Consider the following 23,653-nt stretch of genomic DNA (forward strand, 5'->3'; position numbering starts at 1 on the left):
ATGATGGACCTGCAGTAGCGCCAATTAGTTTAATGCTGTCACATGTGTTTAAATATATAGTTTATTGAAGTGTTCAAGGTGCTCATTGGGCCCAATATGGTCTTCTAGAGTGTGTTTTTGACCTCTGTAGGCAATGCTACCAATTCTCAAAATTGTTTTGCCCTTGTTTTAATTGCCAGCCTTTTTCATTTCGTCCCAGATCTTATTCTGCAATAGCAGCTTCTTTTTTGCCAACAGTTTCTTATACTTTACACCTGCATTTTTCGATTCAAAGCCCCCACTCAAGGTTCTGCAACATCTTCTGATTAGTTGAATGAATGCACTCATCATAATACCAGCCGTAGTAACCGTGAGAGGTGAAAAACCTTTTGCCTCTACTTTGAGTAGGGAAAACCAGGGCTGCGTAGTTGGTAATTTGTTCAAAACTCAGTGACTTGGAATTATCCCTAGCATTAGAGAACAAACTACCTTCCAATTCTTCATAGTATTGGGGCAGACATGGTATAATTCACCTTTTTCCACTTCAGTGCTTTCATATTATTCTTGTGAGGGTATGAGATTGTGATTTAGGGCCTGAGTTAGATTTCAGTGAAGGGGTTACTCCAACACAACAGTGATGGATATCCCGTCCGCAGAAATATAAATACCATAGAATATCATGAAGTAACCTATCCCTGAAATTACTGTCTGGCCGGAGACTAAAATGGGCTCGTTTTTGTGTGGCCTTTAATGTTCCTTCTTAGATAGAGAGCCTGTGCCATGGAGCAAGGATGACGGGGTCTGTCCTCGACGTGGTGAAAGGTGACCAGCACCCGCTGCAGACAGTATTACAGATTGGCACTGCGGTGTCTGCTAACACACTCATGGATGTAGTGTCTGGGGCTCCCTTTGATGCTACTGCAGAGGCTGGCTATCAGGGGAAATGTAGCTAGTATGCCCAGTGCGCCATGTCCCAGCCGGCACAAGCCTACATTGTCCTTTGTGTATGTGAACGTGTTGTGAGGTGGGTGTGTTGATTAATTCTTACAGTGATCCAGCTCTGTGGTCTTGATGGGGGTGCCACGTGTGTTGTCCACCAGGAGGAATCCTCAGAGAGCAGCGGGGCATTCCTGTTCATTTCTTCTATAGGATTAAGCTGGATTCTTTGAACTTCCAGAAGAAGAATTCGAAGGGATTTGATGGTCGTTTGTGATGACGGCAGTGATTCTACAGCATAGTAATAATATTATGGAAATGTTCAATTTTCGGATTTTCTCCGGGTCCTTGAAGTGCTTACCATTGGTATACACTCTTCCAATAGACTCTTCAGATTGGACGAGGGAGGGTGCTGAACAGAAAAAAAAAGAATGGTTGCACTTCAACTGGTGTCCGCGCTCCTATCTCAGGGTGGATGATGGCAAAGTGAGACCAGAGAAAGACTAAATATTGCATACCACATGTATGTTTTAGTGCTGAACCCCTTCCTTAACAGCTCGCTCACCAATCTTCCACAAAATTCATGGTTCCGAAATATCTTTATTTCGTACGTCCTCGACTATCATTCACCAAATGTTTTTCCTACAATTATAACGGCCTCGCCTACTCATGCCAACCTATCGCCACTGGATAAACATCTTACACTGGTAACGTGGAGAAGCGTGGCTCAGTGGTTAGAGGCGGCAGACCCGGAAGCTGAGATCGGCCGTGGACCATGGTTCGATTCCCCGCCTCGGCGGGTCTCGGGCTCAAAAATTCCACGGACTCGACAATTCTCGCTCTGGTGCCTACTCGACTCACTGGGTCACACTCTGCGACTCTGGGCAATAGCTTGCTTAATCTCCACTACGGCCCCTCGCGGCGGGATGCCTGGCTTTCACCTTGTGGATACCCGGCCAGGGTATCTCACAGGGGAATACCAGGACGGGTTCCCTAAGCAAGCGCCTTGAGACCTCTGGGTGATTTGTGCGCTATATAAATCGAAATACATTTACATTTACATTTACATAGTACTGTATCATAGCTCAATGGTGGAATTTCTGGAGTACAAAAACAAAATCACATCCTAATATACAGGGCTGTAAGTGGGCCGGGTCTCACCGGTGTTGAGCACCGGCAGTTTCTAGAAAGAAGGCCTCGAAACGGGTCTCTATCGGGCTCTGTTTTGTGCCCTGGCACACGCAGTTCATTTTTTCCGGACTGCAGTGACAGCAGGCACATGATGTGCGCGTGCTCACACTGCTCACTAGTGGAGAAGTTATTCCATGACGTCATGCCAGGTGAGCGTTATAGGAAAGGGAAATCCGTTACAGAAGTCATTCTCTCTGGATCTCCCTTCTCTTTTTGAAACTCAGGAACAGCAACATTGTTGTGGTGTCACCAGGGCATTACATCGAAGCTTTTTCAATAGTATATACTAGCCATAGTGCTGCTTATTTATTGTTATGCAACTAACAACCATAGACAAAGCCAATAGCCCTGACTTGTTGTAGATATGATGTTACTTGTATCACATATCTGGATGCAATGACAGATTCAGCAAAATACAAGTCGGGTGGCACACTATGTTAAGCACAGATTTTAGCTATGTGTTTTAAGCCACGCCCTTAATTACATTGGTCACGCCCCTTCGAGAGACCCCCCAGTTTTTCCATCCCACTTAAAGCCCCCCTGAAATATAAATGTGCATTTTCTACTTTGCTTTACACGTAGGGAAGGTTAATAGCATCACCATATAAACCATTTAAAAGTGAGAATCAAATCAGAAATGTAAAACTAAAGTTATTCCACTCAAAGGTACATATAGAGGGCACAGTTGTCCTTAGGCTAAATAACGCAATATTAACTGTATCTTCGCGCTGCATGAGTAATTTTTAAAAATGATCTGATGGGATGTTCAGTCCCTTCAGAGATTCAGGTTAAAATTGCAAGTACAGGTTAATTGATACCTGAGGTTACAGCGCGCCAAGGAGAAGACGGGAAGTGTCTATTACGCAGCGTCCGTCCTCATTATTTTTGCAGAAATGTATGCCATATTTTAGCAGTTAGAAAAAATCTTGGCGGAGCGTTTGTGACAATCAAAGCAGTAACGAACCGTTAGTCTCGAGGCCTCTCCTCACCAGACCAATAATGGCAAATTAATTCATTTTTTCTTTTCGAAATGTTTGTTCTGGCTGCGACTTTATCAGGCATAATGAACGTCTTGGCTTCAATGAGCTTCTTTCTCACTGGTTTCTGCGTGCGTCACAATTTGATTCCACAGCGCTAATCGAGGCGAAGGTAGTAGAGACGTTCATATGTTTACCGACGAAAATTTCAATTGCACGTGTATTGCAACACAATCCTTATACGCATTATATAAAAGTTTCCGCAGAGATTACTTGAACAAAAAACTAAAATAAATTGCATGCACCATGAAGTCCTTGTCACTGTTACTTTAGCGTTTTCCGCCAGCAAATGGCCCGTGCAGAGCAATTTACAGCTCGCAGCATCAGACGGGCCTATAGGGCAACCTGGCGGTGTCGAAAGGGCTGGTTTCACAAGTCAGTGCGTGGGCAGTTTTTGGGCTGTTTGGGGTTCTGTTATATGGTTTGGTGGGCCGGTTTTTACTGTTGATTTTCCTGATATTCATACAAACATTGGCTGCGGCAAGCACAAATACATACAGTCTCCCATACTGTGCGAAACACCCAAACAGCCAGTCAAAACTGCCCTGATGTGCAAATGTGGGTCACTTTTTAGCTAATTGATTCACTTATGGGTGGCAATTGTATTTTGGTGCCTGGACCACCTTTCAGTACCACGTCAATGTGGTACTGAATGGTGTAAAACACCTTCTCTTCTCTCTACCCCAGCAATAGTAGGAATACATTACAATAGACAAGTATAAATATGACCGTGAGCATGTTTTACAATTCAGGTTTTCTGTACACTAGGGTCTCTACTATGAGTTAAACGTACTTAGGTGCAGAGGTACGCACCTACTAGGATTTTCGCTTTTACCTCAGCACCTAACTATGCCTATTGTAAAGTTAATCCAAATAAAATGGGAAATAACTGTGTGAATCTGATTTTTCTGACCGAAATTCATAAATGTGGGTGCTGGGATGGGAAAGGTGGCTGACAAAAGGAGAGATGTGCTCTAGCAGGAGGGAGCATTACAAGCTACGTCTTTGACTTAGAAGTGTGTCATATGGTTGCTGGGAGCCTGCAGTTTATTCCCAAAGCGCTTTTAGCAACCTGATCTTCCAGCTAATAAAATTGGATCTGGTGTTCCCCGCCGGGTGCCATATAATTGAGCAGAGTGGTATCCCACCAAAGGTTAGAGCTCTGCTCAATCCATAATCAGGATCCATGTCAGCACATGGTCCCCTTTTACATGAGCATGCAGCTAAAGAAACAAGCATTTGCAATGCAATAGGTCTCGCATTCATTAAGTTTGAGCTATTGGCATTGCTAAATATTGCAACACTAATTGCAACAAAAGTCTATAAATTGTAGGCCCAAAAAATGTTTTTTTTTTTTGTAGCAATGGTGGCATGCTGAGCTTTAGATGAATATGTTTAAAAGTAAAGTGCGCCATACTGCGATTGCTACAATAGTTAATTGTGAATGCGTTACCAATTGATGTGTGCACTGATGGCTGCTGGTGTGTGTGCCTGTAGAAATTGTGCACTGGTGGCTGGTGGTGTGTGTGCCTGGTGGAAGCGTGCACTGCCGGCCTGTGGTGTGTGTGCCTGGTGGAAGCATGCACTGCCGGCTGGTGGTGTGTGTGCCTGGGGGAAGCATGCACTGACGGCTGGTGGTGCGTGTGTGCCTGGTGAAAGCGTGCACTGACGTCTGGTCGTGTGTGCCCGGTGGAAGCATGCACTGACGGCTGGTGGTGTTTGTGCCCGGTGAAAGCATGCACTGACGGCTGGTGGTGTTTGTGCCCGGTGCAAGCGTGCACTGATGGCTGATGGTGTCTGTGTCTGGTGAAAGTGTGCACTGACGGTGTGGTTGTATGTGTGGTTGTGTGTGTGATTGTGTGTGTGTCTGGTGAAAGTGTGCACTGATGGTGTGGCTGTGTGTGTGGTTGTGTGTGTGGTTGTAGTTGTGTGTGTGTGTGGTTGTGTGTGTGTGTTTGTGTGTGGTTGTGTGGTTACGTGTTGTTGTTGTGTGTGTGTGGTTGTGTGTGTGTGTGTGCGTGTGTGTGGTTGTGTGTGTGTGGTTGTGTGTGTGTGGTTGTGTGTGTGGTTGTGTGGTTGAATGTGTGGTTGTGGTTGTGTGTGTGGTTGTGTGTGTGGTTGTGTGTGTGGTTGTGTGTGTGTGGTGTGGTTGTATGTGTGGTTGTGTATGTGGGTGTGTGTGTGTGGTTGTGTGTGTGTGTTTGTGTGTGTGTGTGTGTGGTTGTATGTGTGGTTGTGTGTGTGGTTGTGTGTGTGAGTTTGTGGTTGTGTGTGTGTGGTTGTGTGTGTGTGTGTGTGTGGTTGTATGTGTGTGTGGTATTGTGTGTGTGGTTGTGTGTGTGTGTGGTTGTGTGAGTGTGGTGTGTGTGGTTGTGCATGCGCTTCTTAAGTGGAAGGTTGCCTGCAAAATGACAGACCGACAGAAAAAAAACAAACACCGAAAATCGTGAAATAAAGGTCTTCAGTTGGGAGCTGATAGATACGTGCTCTTCGCATGCAATCTACTCGCTTCAGCAATAACTCCCCTCTCGTGGAACTTTTCTTTTTCATACATTAAACATGTTTTTACGAAACACACCTCAACTGTGTATAATGTCATGAAGTGACACTGGGGCTAAACCAAAACTTGAAATCTGGTTATAGTGCAAACATTTTCACAGGGAGCTATTGGATTCCCCATTTATTCCGCGGAGAAGGGCAAAGATTTGGCCTTCCGATTCTTGAAGTGAGTGTTGTAATAATTTCACAACAGCGCACACCACACCCTCATTCTTAATCATACACCGTGTCCTCTAGTCACCCTCCCTTTCCAGGCTCGTTGGCTCAGCAGTGCGTGTGGCGACTTGCTGAGCCAAAGGCATCATGCACGCACCTTCATACAGGGTTACGCATCACGCCGAGGTACAGGTATGTGGCTTCACCCTAGTAAGAATTACTAGCAGTTATGCAACACAATGTACAAAAGCAAGTTTGTGTGACGCATACTGGCAGTATGCCCACGTCGCTCCAGATAGGGACCGACTATATGCAAATTAGGCTTGGTTTCCACGACGAGCAAGCCAGCCGAACTATAAGTCTACACAGAAACAAAAGCAACCCAGAACGGTTTCAGGCTGAGGTTAGTGTGCCACAATTTTGCTTAGCAAAACCAATCTTGCATCCCAAGCTGCCTCAAGAAGGCCTTTTTCAGGAACAGCGAGATTTTGTTAACAAATGGGAAATGCCTTAAAAATGCAGTGCAAGTAGTGGTTGTGTAGGGAGAATGCCAGAGTATCGATAAAGGAGTGGGTGTTTGAAGGAAGTTGTTACAGGGTGTAGAAAAGTGATTTTCAGCAATCGGCGTGCTTTTTACAATCATGCTACACTTTATCTAAAAGAACGCTATACAAACTAACTCTGGTTAATAAGTTAACCCATTTAATTTACTTTCATGAATATGGCACGCTATTAGCCCACTTTTGTAAACGTTCTCTAGTTTTGTACTTGTGCTGGCAAACTAAGGTCCTACCACCCTCCTCACTCCATAAACAAAACAACAAAAAGAGGGTGGAGTATAAATCAGCAGTTATTCTTTAACACTTACATCCAAATATCTGTGTACAACGTATTCACTCACTGTCATCCAAATCAGATATCAGTGGCAAGAGTGATGGGCCTTCACACGAGCAAGAGAAATGCCCTAATGGCCCCCTACCCCAAGGATGTTTGTAAAAGACAGACAAAATTGTGCCTTGGTGATGAGGGAGCCACACCCCTGGTGTCTGGTGCTCTGGTAACTCGAGGTGGGCAAGCCACTGAAAGCTCGAACCGAAGCCTGGCTCTGCTTGAGGTACTTTTAGAAACTCGAGCTCAAAACTAGCTCAGCTTTCGTGTGGCTTCTGTCTGTTTTTGGGCCTCGAAAAAATCTATCCTGGTCACCCATTCTTCGGATAAGAACCTAACGGGGTTTTTTTTTTTTAACTCACAAGGTGACTCCTTCCCTCGAGCCCTACTGGGACTTGATATGTAAAACCCTGGATCGTAAACTCTATCAACAGTTTCGTGTAGGTTCTTTACCCATTAATTCTTTTACTACAAAGTGGGCGAAGAATGTAAGTAACAAATGTTTTTGGTGTCCAGACCAGGTAGAAAGCATTGGCCATATGTTTTTTGCTTGCCCAGCATACAGAGCCCCTCGATTCAAATGGCTGAAACCTTTGTGTAGAATTTTGGATTGTAGGGGATACCTGGAAGCCCTACAGAAACTTCGTAGTATTAGATCTGAGATTTCTGTGATCTGTGTGGCTACATTTTTGGGTTGGGCGTGGCTGATCCGTACCAAGAAATTGAACACTTCTTAAATTAATTGCCATGATATGAATTACATGTCGTATGTTTGTAACTTTCTTTCAGGTATTTGGGGATATGTTCACTGTAGTTTTTAATATGTTTTTATGTATTGTATGTTGTCTTTTATGAATTTTACTTCGAAATAAAGACATAATGAATTGATTTGGCGTCTGTCTGTCACCCTCCTTCCCGCTCTATACCCAGGATGTAGTACTGCTGCTTGCCGACTATGGAACTGGGAAAGTAGGTTCAAGTCTTGGCGTTGGTTCAACAGCCTGTGATCCTGGGCAAATCACGTGATCTCACTTTTCTTATAAACAATGCATGTGAACTGGTGCTCATGTAAAGCGCTCTAATACCCTTTAGGTCGAGTTGGTGCTATATTTTAAAAACAGCAGAAAAAGACACGAATAGGCAAAACACAAAGCCTTAATAAAACTAGATAAATAAAACTAGCATGCGAGTAATGTCGGTATACACTGTTCTGCATGTATTCGCACATATTTTTGGGCCCCAGCAAAATATTTGTGCTTTTTTGCATTATTCCAGAAAACAAACTTGCATTAAATATGCTCCCAGTCCCTGCTGTGCGTTTCATCTGTTGAAGGAAAGTCTGCCAGCACGGATCCCTCAAGAATGTTGTAATTACATTTTTATAGCGCTCACTAACCCTAACGAGGAGTCGAAGTGCCTATCCGAAAGCAACAGCTGGTTCAGTAAGCGACGGCAAGGCTTACCCATAACTTCCATGAACTTGTCATATTTCTCGCTCCTATCCACCTTCCAAAGGCTGTTGAAAGTCATTGTTTTGGGGCAGAGCGTGGCGTGTTCCGGCAGCTTCCCAATCAGCGCGCCGATGTGGCGGTCCAAAGCTCAGGCGCGGCTAATCACCGGGCAAAAGGGTCACATTACTGCCCGACGCTGGCGCCGCCCCTCGTGATTTTCAGTGCTTTTGATCTCCTAAAATGAGGACTATAAATCCCAGAAAGCAAAGAAAATAGGCTTCTCATACGTGGGCCTGTGAAATTTGAGATCTCTGCTGAATTACCCCTTGTTTAAAACGAGCTCCCGCGGAAGCAGGAGGAGGCGCGGCAGCAGGGGGCAGGTGGGGGGCCTGCACTTGCGGGAGCAATAATTGCTGCCAGATGGCGGCGCGCGCTCCCGCAAGTAGATCGCCTCATGTGCACGCGTTGCCATGGCAATGGAACGCGTGCACGTTTTTGGCTAAAAAGCCAAAGTGATCGGAAAAGGTCTTTTTGCCTATGCAGCGCATGTGCGCTGCGTAAACGAGACCTAAAAAGGGGCAACGTTTTGCAGATATTCACTCTCGTTTCCAGCAAAAGCTCTGTAGATGACGCACAGGATGTTGAAATTGATTCTTGATTCACTGTAATGGAAGCCAATGCAGTTTTTTCAGGACTAAGATATTATGGTCAGATTTCATAAACCTCCAAACACCTTGAATGTTTCTTTTTGGATCTTCTGGTGGTTTTAGATTTCATTCTCCCATGAGCCACAATCTACCATATTGCATTAATCCTGTGGACATAGAGCTATTGCTCTAGTGAGTTTAGGTTGGTACTTCGTTTGAAGAGGAGGGATAGCTTTTATCAGCTGAAAATGTTTACTATTTGTTATGTAAGGGTCATATGTAGATGTTAAGAGATAGGACTAGAGAGGTAATCCTTGGGGAATGACATCTAGATAAAACTTCCCATTCTTATCTGTTGGCTCCAGTCTGATAGGAGGTAAGAGAGCCACCAAAGCAGAATTCATGAGATCCAATTTTTCCAGGTAAGAAGCTTATCTCTGTTACCAGTGGAGAGTTAAATTTGAGATTCAGTTGTTGCACTACTTCACCCTCAATGTTTTTCCCAAGAATGGTACATCATGAATTAGGTGATAGTTGCTAGGCTGATTTCGTCGGTGATGAAAACGTGTAAGGCTTTTTGGAACTTATCAAGGTATATGGTTGGGTAAACAATGGACGGGTGGCTGGGAAAGACTTTGGAGAATATTCCCAAAATATTCTTTGAGCATGTAAAGTAATACTCTTGTTATTCTCTTGAGTACTCCCACATGCCTTTGTAACAGTTTTATAACACCTGGAATGGAAATATAATGGGATCAATCAGGGAATATTCATACACATTTAGTACAAATTTGTACTTTTACTAATAGTGAGTAAGACATTGTGAGGTTGATTCACATTTATATGTTTAACAGTAAATAAAGGAATACTCCTGTTGTATTACTTCTTTAATTATAAATCCTTCATGAATTGGTCTCTATTTGGATAGTCATGGGGCTCAGAGCGAGGAACAGGGTCTACTTGACCCTGAAAAGGTTTACTTCACCCCGCAAATTTAATCAGCAAATAACGCACAAAAGGAGATCTTTATTGCAATGGGTTTTTATAACCTGTATCATTGAAGTCCAGCCTTCTCAAACTATGTGCGACAGTCCATCTGAATTCTTCAAACAGGAGATTGAATTGATTCAAGTGGAGCTTGGAAACAATAAGGCAGAGTTAGTGGTGATGCAAAGCCCTCTAATTGCCACCCCTCCTACTTCGAACTTTATACTTGCTGTGTTTCAACCAATCGCTCATCAGCCATCTGAATGCACTACTCAGCTCTGCAAATATGACTCCTATTCATCCCTGGCCTTCGGTGATTCTCAGAAAGACCATCAGCATCATGAAGCCTATCCTGAATTCATTTTTAAATTGTTCATTAACATTGGCCTTAGGTGCAGATGGTTGAAAATTTGTCATGGTTAAACCCCTAAAGAATAAGCCGTAAGCAGACCCCAATATTTTAGGCAATTTTAAAACTATTTCCTTGCTAACTACACCTGCAAAAATTCTAGCAAATGCACAAATAGTGGATTACTTAGAAAGTTTTAGCTCTTACATTCCTTGCAGTCAGACTTTAGACCACGATATTCTGTATAATCAGCCCTTCTTTAAGTTTCCGTATCCCTAAAGATCACAATAGATAATGGCAATAATGCTGTTCTTATTCTTCTCGATTTGTCTGCAGTGTTTGACACTGTGTCACATGTTCTACTACTTCAGCGCCTTACCAACACTGGAATCTGAGACCAGACTTCTTCATGGTTTCAATCTATCTTTGCCAATAGGAAGCAGGTTGTTATGATTGGTCCTTACACTCAGGGCGAAAAAAATCACTAACAGATGGGTCCCACAAACATTAATCACCGTTTATATGTCCCCTTCGTTCTCTTTGAGTGAATCTTTTGGAATCACCACCACCTCATATGTTGATGATACTCAATTGACCCTGTCCTTAGGTATGCATTACTTTGGTATTGAACAAAACGTCAAGAACCGTTTTACCTAAATTATCAGTTTAATGAAATGTAGTCAATTGATGTTTGAAAAGGAGAAAACAGAAACTCTCGTGTTCAGGAAGAAAAATGTGTTTTCTGCCTTTAACTGGTGGCCCGATGATCTCACCAGACCCTCACCACTGATCCCTATCGGCTGTAGCTAGGAACCTACGGGTAACATTTGCCAATGATTTGTGCTTTGTCCACAAATTCTGTCATTATCTGGAACCTTCTTCTCCTTTATTAAATCATTTAAAACATTATATGAGTTTCTCCCTCTAATGGCTAGAAAAATGGTAGCCCAAACTCTTATGACTTCCAAGATTAGTTATTGTTATTGTTATTGTTAACTTCGGTTTATATAGCGCCAAATCACATGCAGGTCTCTAGGCGCTCAAGACCGATGACAGACAGCAATGATTCAAAGCGTAAGAGAGGCCCACAATACAATACTATTTAAGTGGGCCGAACGCCTCCTTAAATAGAAGCGTTTTTAGCAGCTTCCTAAAACGCAGGTGATTTGCTACTCTCCGAAGCGGTTCTGGTAGTTCGTTCCATATCTGTGGAACCCAAACCGAAAAGGATCTCCCTCCCTTAGATGCTAGCTTATATCGAGGGCAGACCAACAGCTACAGAAAGAATAGTCTCCACCTTCTCAAGAAAATAACGTTGAAAGGTGTTACAGTTTATTATTATTTCAGTCGTTTCTGGTTTTTTACTCAACTCTGTTAAGATTTTAAAAGTTTCTTTCTGAATATTCTCGGCCTGATTTATGCAGGTTTCGTAATATTCTGCTTTTGCTACCAGAATAAGCTTTTTATATGAGTTGAGTGAGATTTTATACTGTTCCCGGTCTATACCGTCTTTTGTTCTCCTCCAACTCCGTTCTAGATGACGAAGCTTCTTTTTGTGATCCCTCAGAAGCGAAGTGAACCATGGAGCCCCTTTTCCTACTCCTTTTGCTTTTTGTAGTTTCTCGGGTGCTATCTGGTCAATCGCCTGACTCAGATTCCACATTATGTCCCTATAGTCCTGATCTAAATCCCCACTAGAGACAAATGATTGGACATATCCAGGAAGCATATTGGTCAAAGATTGTGAATCAACTTTTATCCATTGACGAACTTGTTTCAATTTTGGAAGTTTTTGGGCCAAATAACCGTCAATGGGAATATCACAATTCACCAAATGATGATCCGACCAAATACAGGGTAGGATATCCACAAGGGTTACCTTTGGATCTGAAGTCCAGATGAGATCAAGAGTATGCCCCTTGATATGTGTGGGGGCATCTACAAGCTGTTTAATACCAAGTGAGGACATAACAGTCTCCAGATGTCGAGTTGCCGGGTCTTTATGGGCTTTATCCAATGCACATTAAAGTCCCCGGTTACCACAACTTTTTGGTATCTTGTGCAGATATCAGACATGATAGGGGCGAATAAATCGTTAAATGCTGGGGTGGAATTAGGAGGACGGTAAATTGTAAGGACCACAAGGCATGAATTATTCAAGGTAATCTTCACTCCAAGTATGTCAGCTAGATCTACAGTTTCGGCCGCAATTTTAACAACCGTTAGGTATTTTTTAAACAAAATTGCTACCATACCCCCCCAGCCCCCCCGAGCGTTATCAGCACGATTGTGCCATACCGCATCATATTCATTGGGGAGGGCAGCTATAATATCAGGCAGTGAATTGTCGCCCAACCATGTCTCTGTAAGAGTTAAAACATCAATATCTCCATCCTGAAGAAGGGCGAAGATTTCAAGATGGTGCTTATGAAGCAACCTTGTGTTCAGGCTAGTTAGCTTCAGAGAGAGCGGGTAGGTCCTAGACCTCCCACTAAGAGGTCGTAGGATATTCATATCTTCTAACTTAGCCATGATAGTGGGATCTAGCATCTGCCCACCAATATCTAGATGATGTAGCTCTCTAGAAGAAAATACCTGTCGCCGGCCAGGAGTCCAGGCCCCTGGGCCCGGCCGAGCGCGGACGGGCGCAGACGGGCTGAACTCAGGCGTAACTCCGGTGGAAGTCCGGCGAGCCCGCTGCGCGTCTGCATGACCATTTTAATTAGAGGTCTAGCGTCCTTCTGACGACTAGACCGTCAACAAAGATGGCGCCGCCAGGCGTCCTTCTCCCCCCCAAGATGTCCGCCGTAGTAGTGGAGATGGAAAAGGGACCCGCAAAAGAAGCGGTGAGTTTACCAATATTATAGTGCAAGTAAGAGGGCCAGCAGTTAAAACCAGGGGAACGAGAAAGGAAATTTTTAAAAAATGACAAAAACGGGAATTCTTAAAAGTGCAAGCCGAAAGTTACACTGTTGCCACTCTAAGCGCAGCGCGCTATACAATCACGCTGCAGGTCAGGTCAAGGATTGCCACTAGATTTACCCGCCTTAAATAGAGGTCTAGCGTCCTTCTGACGACTAGACCGTCAACAAAGATGGCGCCGCCAGGCGTCCTTCTCTCCCTCCAAGATGTCCGCCGTAATAGTGGAGATGGAAAAGGGACCCGCAAAAGAAGCGGTGAGTTTACCAATATTATAGTGCAAGTAAGAGGGCCAGCAGTTAAAACCAGGGGAACGAGAAAGGAAATGAAAAAAAAAATGACAAAAACAGGAATTCTTAAAAGTGCAAGCCGAAAGTTACACTGTTGCCACTCTAAGCGCAGCGCGCTATACAATCACGCTGCAGGTCAGGTCAAGCTTAGTTACGGTAATAGTCCCTATCTAGGTACACCAATATACCTACTTAACAAATTACAAAATGCAAACTCAAGATTATTGCCCATCCTCCCTCACAGGAACCCCATAACTGAGGGGCTGAAGATACTCCATTGGCTGCCTGTATGTAAACACATTTTATTTAAATCCATGACTACATTTTTCAGACCCTTCCATCAACAGTTCCGAAATATCTCTCCAACGGTTTCACATGCTTCAGTACTCAAAGGATTCTAAGAGCAAGCAACACAATACTCCTTCAAGCCCCCAATTTTATATTGAGAACCACAGGTGGAAGATCATTTTCTGTTTTAGGAGCTAAAGCCTGGTATTAGACCCCCCCTTTCCCTGAAACTAACTGAAAAAATGGGTTGCCTTCAGATTTTTTTTTTAAGACTTGATTATTCACTTTGTCTAAGGAGTCTTCCAGTTGGCTTTTTTAAATTCTCTCATTTCCCTCTCTCAACCTCCATTTAAGCAGTAGTCCAGAGAAGGTGGTTTTGTGTTTGGAGTAGCGCGAGGATGCCCCATTGAAGTAACAATGAGCTCAACAAAAAACCTTTGAACTAAATAAAAAGGAGCGCCTCTATCAACAACCTTCACAAGCTAGATACTTGATAATAGTTCAATAGTAGTCCAATTCAAAGAGAGTCCATAGCCATCATAGCGGGAATGATCAAACCGGCTGGACAAGGAAACGCGTCAAATGTGAACGCATAGGATTACAGCCGCAGAGGAGGAAAGTGTCGGAAAACGCAGCGTTGTTTCAGTTCCTGAGTCATGGGGGAGGGGATGCAACAGTTCTGTTGCATGCAGGAGAAGTGATGCTTCACATCGAGATTGTAGGGGAAAGTGATGCGTAGTTTTCCCAAGAGATTCTGGTCTGTGGGTGTTGCGTTGGAAAAACTTGCTGCACAGATGCGATGCGTGAGAACATTCAAGTGCTATGGGTGCTGGGTTGATTTCCATAGCCGCTGCTTCGGTTCTTTTAGCCGCACAGCAAGGCCTCTGTTGGAGTTGGTGTGTGGCGGTTTCTTGGGCCAAGGGCAGGTGGTGGTTTGATTTCTTTGGCTGCATGGGGCTGTGTGTCAGGAATTTCTCCTGCACGCGGTGCGGTGTCGGAAAATTTAGCCACAAGAAAAGAGAAGTATTAGTTTTGTAGATTTCGTCAGTTCTTCACAGCTTTCTGTAGCAGGAACAACCTCCTTGGGCCCAGAACCAGAATAGGCAGGTCAGAACTCCCAGCAGTGCAGTTTAAGAAGGCTGTATGTGAAGTCTTTCTGTCCCTCAGATTTAAAAATAGGAGGCAAGCACACACAGCCCTTGAACATTCTTCTCAAGCAGGTTTCAAAGTAAAGTCCAGTCTTTGTTCTCTCCTTGAATACCGATGGTAGAGGCAAAAAGACTTCTGGAAACCTTGCCAGGGATGCCAGGTCCAACACATGTCCCTTCCAGCTGAAAAGTGGGGAAAACCACCCACCCTCTTGGGAGTTCTCATCACTAAGGCAGAAAAATTTGGACAGACAACCAGCATTGGCGTGTTCTGTGTCCGAGCCGTGTTCAACAGTAAAATGGACCACCTCAAAGGTTTTGGGTTCTCACACCTCATCTGCATTAACCATCAGAGGGGCCTGTGGCCTATCTGCTCCGGGGACTGAGTCCCAAACAAGTACGGTTTTAGCTTCTTTACTGCCCAGACCACAGCAAAAGCCGCTCACTCAATTGCACTCCACCTCTGTTGGGAAGTAATCTCTTGCCAATGAAGGCTACAGGTTGGTCCAGTCCCTCATTGTTCAGTTGTGAGAGCACCACTGCCACACCATGCTCTGAAGCACCTGTCAGTGCAACAAATTCTTGGAAGAAGTTGGGTGCCTTGAACACGGGTGCCGTGCAAATGGCAGATTTCAGGGCATCAAAAGCAGTCTGACAGCCATCAGTCCAGATCACTTTCCTTGGCTGCTTCCTGGAAGTCAGTTCAGTCAAGGGGCAACAATATCTCTTGACAAATCTCCTATAATATCCAGTGAGACCTAAAAAGACTTTCTCCTCAGTCTGTGTCTTGGGGGGTTACCAAGCCAGAATGGTGTCAATATTAGGTTGTAGGAGTGTCACCTGGCCGCTTCACACCTTGTTCCCTCAGTACACCTCAAAACCCTGCCCCATCTGGTCCTTCCTGGCCTTGATAGTAAGGCCTGCCTTCTGCAGAACCTTCAACACTTCCCAGAGGTGCAGCAAGTGATCTTTCCATCTGGAACCGAACACTGCAATGTCATCCAGGAAGGTGGCCCTGAAATCCTTCTGTCCGGCCAACACCTTGTTGACCAACTTCTGAAAGGTGGCAGAGGCATTCTTTAACTCATAGGGCAAAACCCAGAATTGGTAGTGCCCCTCTGGTGTTGAGAATGCAGACCTCTCCTTGGCCCCATCAGTCAAGGCAATCTGCCAGTTCCCAGGCGGTAAATCAAACGTGCTGAGGAACTTAACAGCCCCCAACCGATCTATGGGCTCATCAGCTTTGGGGATGGGGTGCGTATTAGTCATGTTGGCACAATTGAGCCCATGGTAGTCCACGCAGAACTAAAGTTCAGGCGTGGCACCAGGTTCAGCAGCCTTTGAGACTAAGGCCACTTGGCTGGCCAAAGGACTTTTGGAGGGCTCAATCACCCCTAACACCAACATCTTAGAAAAGTCTTCATTGATCCTGGCCTTGATCCTGTCAGTCAACCTGTACATTTTGTGTTTTACAGGAGGGCTGTCCACAGTGTCCACATCATGGATACACCAGTGGGTGACACCTGGGGTCAAGGAAAACAGATTGGCAAACTGTTCCAACAACTGGTGACAGTCACTCTGCTGTTCAGTGGTCAGTGCAGGGTAAAGGTTCACACCTTCTACTGACCCATCTTGCTCGTTGGCAGACAGGAGGTCAGGAAGAGGTTCTGTCTCCTCTTCCACCCCATCATCTGTTGTTAAGCGCATGTTCACTTCAGACCTCTCAAAGTGAGATCTGAGGCGGTTCACATGAAAGACCATCAAAGGGTTCCTTGGAATCTGCAAGTTCACCAAATAGTTGACATCACTCTTGTTCTCTACCACCTCAAAAGGCCCAGTACACTTGTCCCGTAGAGCGCAAAGCTCTACTGGGGCCATGACCCACACTTTCTGGCCAGGTTGAAACTCAACCAGAGTGGCATTCTTATTCTGGTCATACCATTGTCTGAACTCCCGCTGGCTGGCTTATAGGTTTGCCTAAATTACCTTCCTAAAGCACGCAGTCTGGTTTCTGATGGCCTACATGTAGCTAAAAATATCCTTGGGCGGATAACTGGGAGCTTTCTCCCAGCCTTCTTTCACCAGACTAAGAGGTGTCTTACAGGATGTCCATACAGCTATTCAAAGGGACTGAACCCTAACTATTTCAGTGGTACCTCTCTGTAAGCAAACCGAAGACATGGCAAGAGGATGTCCCACTTATTCCTCATGGGTTCTGTGAGACCCTTAATCATGCCTTTCAAGGTTCGGTTGAATCTCTCAACCAAACCATTTCCTTGGGGGTGCTAAGGAGTGGTGAACTTATAGGTTACACCTCACTCCTGCCACAGAGACATCATATACTTGGATATGAAGCTAGTTTCTTGGTCAGATGCTACCTCTCTGGAGAGACCCACGTGGGAAAAGATCCCCATCAACGGCGGTACCGGGTGGCATGGTCCATCAAGACTAGGATGTGCTTTTTGCCTTAGGCTGTCTTGGGGTCCAGAGGCCACACAATATCAACTCTCATCCGCTCAAATGCGGGGGCTCACCACAGGAAAAGGTTGGAGAGGAGCCTTAGCTGTCCTCCCACTCTTACCACTTGCCTGGCAAGTTTGGCAAGACCTACAATGTGCATTAGAGTGCCTTCACATTTGGGGCCAAAAGAAGTGGGTGACAAGCTTGTCAGAGGTCTTGTTCTGCCCCAAAGATCCTGCCAAAGGCACGTCATGAGCCAGACCAGGTAGGAAGGGTCTGAAGCACAGGGGTAAACCAGCACACGGACTGACCCTGGCACAGCAACCTTAGGCTCATTGTACAGAAACCAATCTCCTAGTTGATCCATTGTATTCCAGATCGACCAGTCGCTCCCCTGTAGGCTCCAGGGCATAATCCTCAAGGTCTGCCTCCTCTTGGTCTGTAGAAACGTCTGGGCCAGTTTTCCATGCTAACTGTCCTTCCTCTTTCTGGCAGACACCTGGGCCACTCTTTCAGGCTCCAGATCCTCTTGATCACATTTACTAGCTCCCATTGACCATCCACATGCACACTCAGGCAGACACAACATTTCGAGATGAGACCAGTGTTCTACCTTCTCCCAAGGGAACTGTCCAGGCCTTTGTCAAGCAGAAAATCAACAGGTATGGGTGGACTCACAACTACTTTCAAGGTGATCCCCCCATTCAAAGGGACCCTGCACCAACTTACACAGGCTCTCAAAGTTATTTGTTGCATATACAGGGTGAAGTACATTGGGGACCACCTGCTCCTCAGACACCAGCTGACACCTGACAGATGTCACACTGGCTCCAGTGTCTCTTAGAGTTTCCACCCTCGGGCTATTGATGGTCACCCACTGCCTGTATTTTTTAGTGCTATTAGGCATGAGGGTCCTCTGGACCATCTCACTGTCCCCAAGTGAGACAAGGGTCCTCTAAGGTCACTCCCACCCTTCACATGGACCCAACTCTTCCCCAAGCACTACACTAATCAACCCATGTGACTGCACACCAGTGGGTGCTGGTTTGTACTTGGGACACTTGGGATCCCCCCTCAAGTGAGCCTCCTGACCACACGCAAAACAGGCTTACCTGTAGAGAGATAAGGTTTCTTTCCACTAGGGGCTGGGAACCTTTACCCTGGAAACTAGATTTGGGCATTTAGAGAACTCCGTCTGATTACCTTTGTCTGTCCCCACTCTTCTGCTGGGGATCCTGCTCACCCGTGGCTCAGTCTCCCACCTACCCCTTGTGGACCCTGGTACTGATCCAGTGGTCCTTCTCCTGAGAAAGCTTCCTGGGGTCAGTCAGCTTACTATCCATCGGACGCTGGTGCAACACTGGTAAGTATTCAAAAACAGAAGAGGGCCCCTAAACAAATCAATGAAAATGGAGAAGTTTCCAGGGAAGGATACTAGCAAAAAACTTAAAATAAACTTCTCCAATTTAACTTAATATAGGAACAGTATGTTTACAATATAGAGAATCATAAATTAGACCACTATTTTCATAATTTATTTTTCATAAGTAGAAATGTTTGTTTTGTATTTTTACATTAGAATATATACGTTTTATATCAAAAATATGTCAATAGATTTTAGTGAGCTCCAGAAGGTTCAAAATATATGCAAACAAAAACAGGACAAAAACCGAAAATACATGGTATATCTTAAAGAACCATCACACCCAGTCATACTATACATAGGGAATGTCAGAACATGAAATGGTTTGCCATGAAAGATTTTTCACATGATCTTTAATTAGTTTTTCTAAGGAAAGAAAGAAAGCTTTTTAGAAATATATTCAACCAAAAATACACCAGTTTCCTTGCTTCTAAACACATATTTCCTGACTGATTCCTGAAAATACTGTTGAACATTTGTGACAGCACCATACGTTCCTGTTTCGGAGAAGCATGCCTTTCAACATGAGATGGAGGAAGGCTATAGGAGGATTTCTGATATGTATGACAGGACAGGTCCCAAGTCTTTTTCCTACCGTAAGACAATTTATGCCCTCGCTCACATAGAACAGCTGCGCTATACTCGGATTAGGCACTGTGTCACCCTGCCTCCATCTGTTTTGCAGCTATTAGAGATTAAACCCCATTCAAAACAGTTTTTCCTATCATGATAGACACCAGGGTCACCCTTTCCAATCTTTATTGACTACTATTGACACAGAAGCCCAAGCTATATGGAAACCCAATACAAAATACGAGTGGGTTCTGGGAAAACTATTCACAGCAAAACATTATGAATGCTCGAGAGGGATATTCAGTCCTACTCCATATAGTCTTTGGGCAAGGAATTGCACTTGAAAGTGTGGTATGGATGGCACTATTCTACCTCCTGATTACACTGCATGCACCATATTGCTCCCCTGGATGTTTGCGAGGTTGTAGAGCTCTGTGGGAGGCACTGTTTATCTGATGGGCATGACTCAAGATAAATATTTTCTGGGGAGAAGTTGAGTAAATGATCACATTCCTATTTTGGATTCCCATTTCCTCTACTCCAGAGGTGATGCTTTTAGGTAAAAAAAGCCCATTGTGTTGAAGCTCATGAGGATATTTGAATGGCTTATGGTATTGCAATGCTTAGGTGCTGATAAGTTGACTAGTGTTTACATTTGGAAACAATCAGAGTGTCCCCCACTCACCCAATGATATAAAAGACTTGCGTCTACTCTGGTGATGTAACGATTAGTGTGCAGCATGAATGGCACTCACCTTTTATACAAAGGGCAATAGAATCCTGTTTATAGTATGTTGAGTGGTGGCCTGTCGCATACTACACTTCCCTCCCAGTGGAGGGCTCCGGGTTTGTTCGATTAAGTGAAAGAAGGTCCGCTTTTCTTCTCCTGCATGAAGATTGACTGTGTGTAATAAATAACTGGGTAGGCATGAACATATTGTTACTTTGGAAGTTTGGTGTGATATGGGATGATTGGAGGTGGGTTCCTCCTTTAGGCAGATGGGGTTCCGAAGCAGGAGAGAAGGGTTTGCTGGAGTGGAAAAAGGCTTGGTACTACTTGTCCGGCAATATGTATAGAAATATTCTACCTCTTTACCGCTGAAATTTTGTACACGTTTGACTAAAGTTGATGCTTTATTGTCATTGGCTGGGCAGTGACAGAGCAGTGAATGTTTGCTTATGCTTTAATAAAAAGCTTCATGAAAAAAATGTGTGATCAGATTTTTGTAACCTGTCGACCATGAATGGCAATCCAGTCCAAAAGAACCTATATTGCACAATTTCGCCCAGTTCTTAGTGAATAACAACAAATTCTTATGAACAAGTTTTTAAAATTGGATATGTTTAATAACGGGACCAGGTGAGAATTACTCTAGATGGAACTCATTTACATTTTCGCTAAGAATTATTTGTGATATTTTTGTATCCTTATTGAATCAGTACCTCACTAAATGTACTTTCATGTACATTTTTGAAAAGTTATATGAGGAAGAAACGCAGCAAATTTATTTTCAATGGTGCCTCTAATCAATTTGAGGCATGAGGTTATGCAGCATCTTTAGAATTTGCAAATCTGTGACTCTTTCTGTATGAAAAAGTTGTACACCTCATTCAGAATTGTCAATTTATAAATAAAAAAACCATGAATATGTTAATCGAATTCAGTGCTTTCAGTGAAATAATGGACATCATGCTAAATCACCAAATCAAACTTTTTGCTAACTCTTGAAAAAAACATATTTTTGTCAGTGTCCACCTTTAAAAAAAATGCTAAGGATAATCCAAGCCTTAAATCTACTTAGTACTCTTCTTATAAAAACAATTCTTAAATACATTTGGAAGGGTCTAGACAAAACATCAAGAATTAAGCAGCATACATTATACAATAAGTTACACATTCAAATCTCCAATGTTAATGTACACTCATTTGTTCAGCTCAAGTGTAGTTATTCAGGTTTTAACCCTTTTTATGCAGTATTACCATCATCCTTTAAACAAATCCTAACAGTTGGAAAAATACCTAATTTTCACCTATGATAAAAGGGTAGAAATCAAATTATGTTCAACACAGCTTTCCTGCATAAGCGCTAGTGTGCAGAGCACAACCATGCACAGATGAGACATAATTGTCTCCTGCAAGTGTTACACTTTCCCCTGCACTACTGTACTCACACCTTTTGTAGGGAAGGTCAGTTGCAGAAGAATGCTCCTCTCTGTATGGTTGAGGGATCTACCTGCTCATGCATCCATCACATGCCTGAGCATGCCACATCATTAATGTTTGGTTTGGGAGCAAGTATGTGATGTTGCATATAAGTAGAAGAAATGCTGGGAACTTTGAGGTAAAAAGTTACAAACATTATGTTTTCTTAATCTACAGTTCCATTAAGCAACTGCTGATTCAGGATTAAGAATGAAACTTGGTCCAAAATCTTCATACTGTCACATACATGTATATTTCATGATCCATGATGTTTACTTTGACATAACTTTTATATCAACTTGGAAATGCTTACCTTTCAACTGTTCCTTGACCATTCCAACAGAATGTGTCATTCCAAACTACTGAGGTGTGCCTGCAAATCTTTGCAGGTAGGCTACTGTAAAAGTTGCTGTGGGATTTCAGTTTTAGAATAAATTCCCTAGAACCAAAGGCAAAAGTCCAAACGTTACGTATGTACATGCAGCCAGGTCTGCTGTCCACAATCACAAGAATCCCTATTATATTGCACAATTTAAAAGTCATTATACATTGAGTGTATTACGTGTGTGTGTAATATTGGATCAGGAACAAGGGTGGTAGCATGGTATAAATGATCACAATGTTAGTAATCACGTGCCTTGATGGGTGAATGTAGTTTTACTGAGAAATGCTGACTTTACCCCAGTAGCGATGGCACAAAAGTGACAGACTGTGCACAAAGAAATTCAAGTATTTCAACATGAACAAACAACATTAAAGTCAAGAAGCCAAATAGTAAAATTTTGAAACCAATTTCGAGAAGCAAGAAAAATATAATAAGTGAAACATGATAAAAATGATAAAAACTGGATAATGTGATGATGAAATACAAGTTTTTGAAGAAAATGTCAAAAAGAACCCAGGTGTCTTGACATAGCAATAACAGTCTATTAGTGCTAGTGAATTGGAGATAAGCACCTTTTTAGTTGAAACACAAGTCAGATACTTTAGGACTCCTAAATGCATTCTGTGAATACCGTAAGTCTACAGTTAGGATTTTTCTCAGTTTAGGAGTAGTAAAGTTAGGACTCCTAACTTGTGGACTCCTAAATGTCTTTTGTGAATACCGAAAGTCTTAAAGTTAGGATTTCTCTCAGTTTAGGAGTAGTAAAGATAGGAGTCCTAACTTTAGGACTCCTAAATGACTTCTGTGAATACCAAAATGAGTAAGTGACTTCTGTGAATATCGAAATGAGTAAGTGCCTTCTGTGAATACCAAAATGAGTAAGTGCCTTCTGTGAATACCAATCGGTTAGTAAGTTTAGGATTTTGTCTTCAGTTAGTTCTGTGAATGGGGCCCCTTGAGCCTAGCAAATCACTCCAGTCAATAATTTGGCCTTCGAACTTGGTCCCTAAATGGATGTCAAAATTCTCCTGCAGGACAAGACTGGTAACCGTGGTCAATAAAAGCCTCAGGAATCAAGCTATCATCAATTCAGCGTCCCCTTGAAGTTTTCAATCTTGGATACAAAGGTTCTGAGCAGGGCCAACTTGAAACTTGCTTGAATCACCTTTCTGATGGCAAGGTAAAAATGTGGACTTGTTTACTTTTCAGGTCAAGGCAGAGAACTTCGGCTTCGCCAGTCTTAAGGTTGGAGGCTGGTTTCCAAGGTCTTGCATGAGCCTGAATCTTTGAGACAAAATGCTGTGAGTGGGAGAAATCAGGAAGTCCTGCCCACTAGTTCATATTTTTCTCTTCTATTTTTGACACGTTGTACCTCTGCCTCTAGAAGAGGCGAATCCTGGTAGAACCAATTTACCGACTGCCTGAGCTTCAGGCACAGCTCCATAAATGTTGTTGCAGCCATCATTGGGGCATATACATTAAACATCTATGCTCACCAATGAATATGATTTTTGGTAAATATCTCAACGATGACTCACTGTAATTCTTCACAAAGCCAACTTGCGAGAACATCACTTTTATTCTCAAAGCAGGCCATGGCAATATGGAAAAGCCACTTCAGCCGTAATACTTTTTTTAATCACTTACCGGTGAAATATGTCGACTCCATGTTTGGCATGTCACAGTTTTACACATTGCGAACACAGGTTTTGTGAACTCCAAGGTATGACCTACAGGTCCCTTAGCTATTGTTAAAAGTGGGCTTTTGAAAATGTTTGTCAAAT

The 23,653-nt window shown here is 43.5% G+C and overlaps 1 protein-coding gene across 1 annotated transcript in view; it reads right to left on the reverse strand.

Moving 5' to 3' along the window:
• Positions 1–23,653, reverse strand: part of GPC3 (glypican 3) — a 1,537,945-nt gene that overhangs the window by 913,421 nt on the left and 600,871 nt on the right. Inside the window, exon 3 of the mRNA XM_078685953.1 lies at positions 21,798–21,923. Coding sequence (XP_078542079.1) covers positions 21,798–21,923 — 126 coding nt within the window. The remainder of the gene's footprint in view (positions 1–21,797; positions 21,924–23,653) is intronic.

The sequence above is a fragment of the Lissotriton helveticus genome, chromosome 4_1, assembly GCF_964261635.1.
Source record: "Lissotriton helveticus chromosome 4_1, aLisHel1.1, whole genome shotgun sequence".
Lineage (NCBI taxonomy): Eukaryota > Metazoa > Chordata > Amphibia > Caudata > Salamandridae > Lissotriton > Lissotriton helveticus.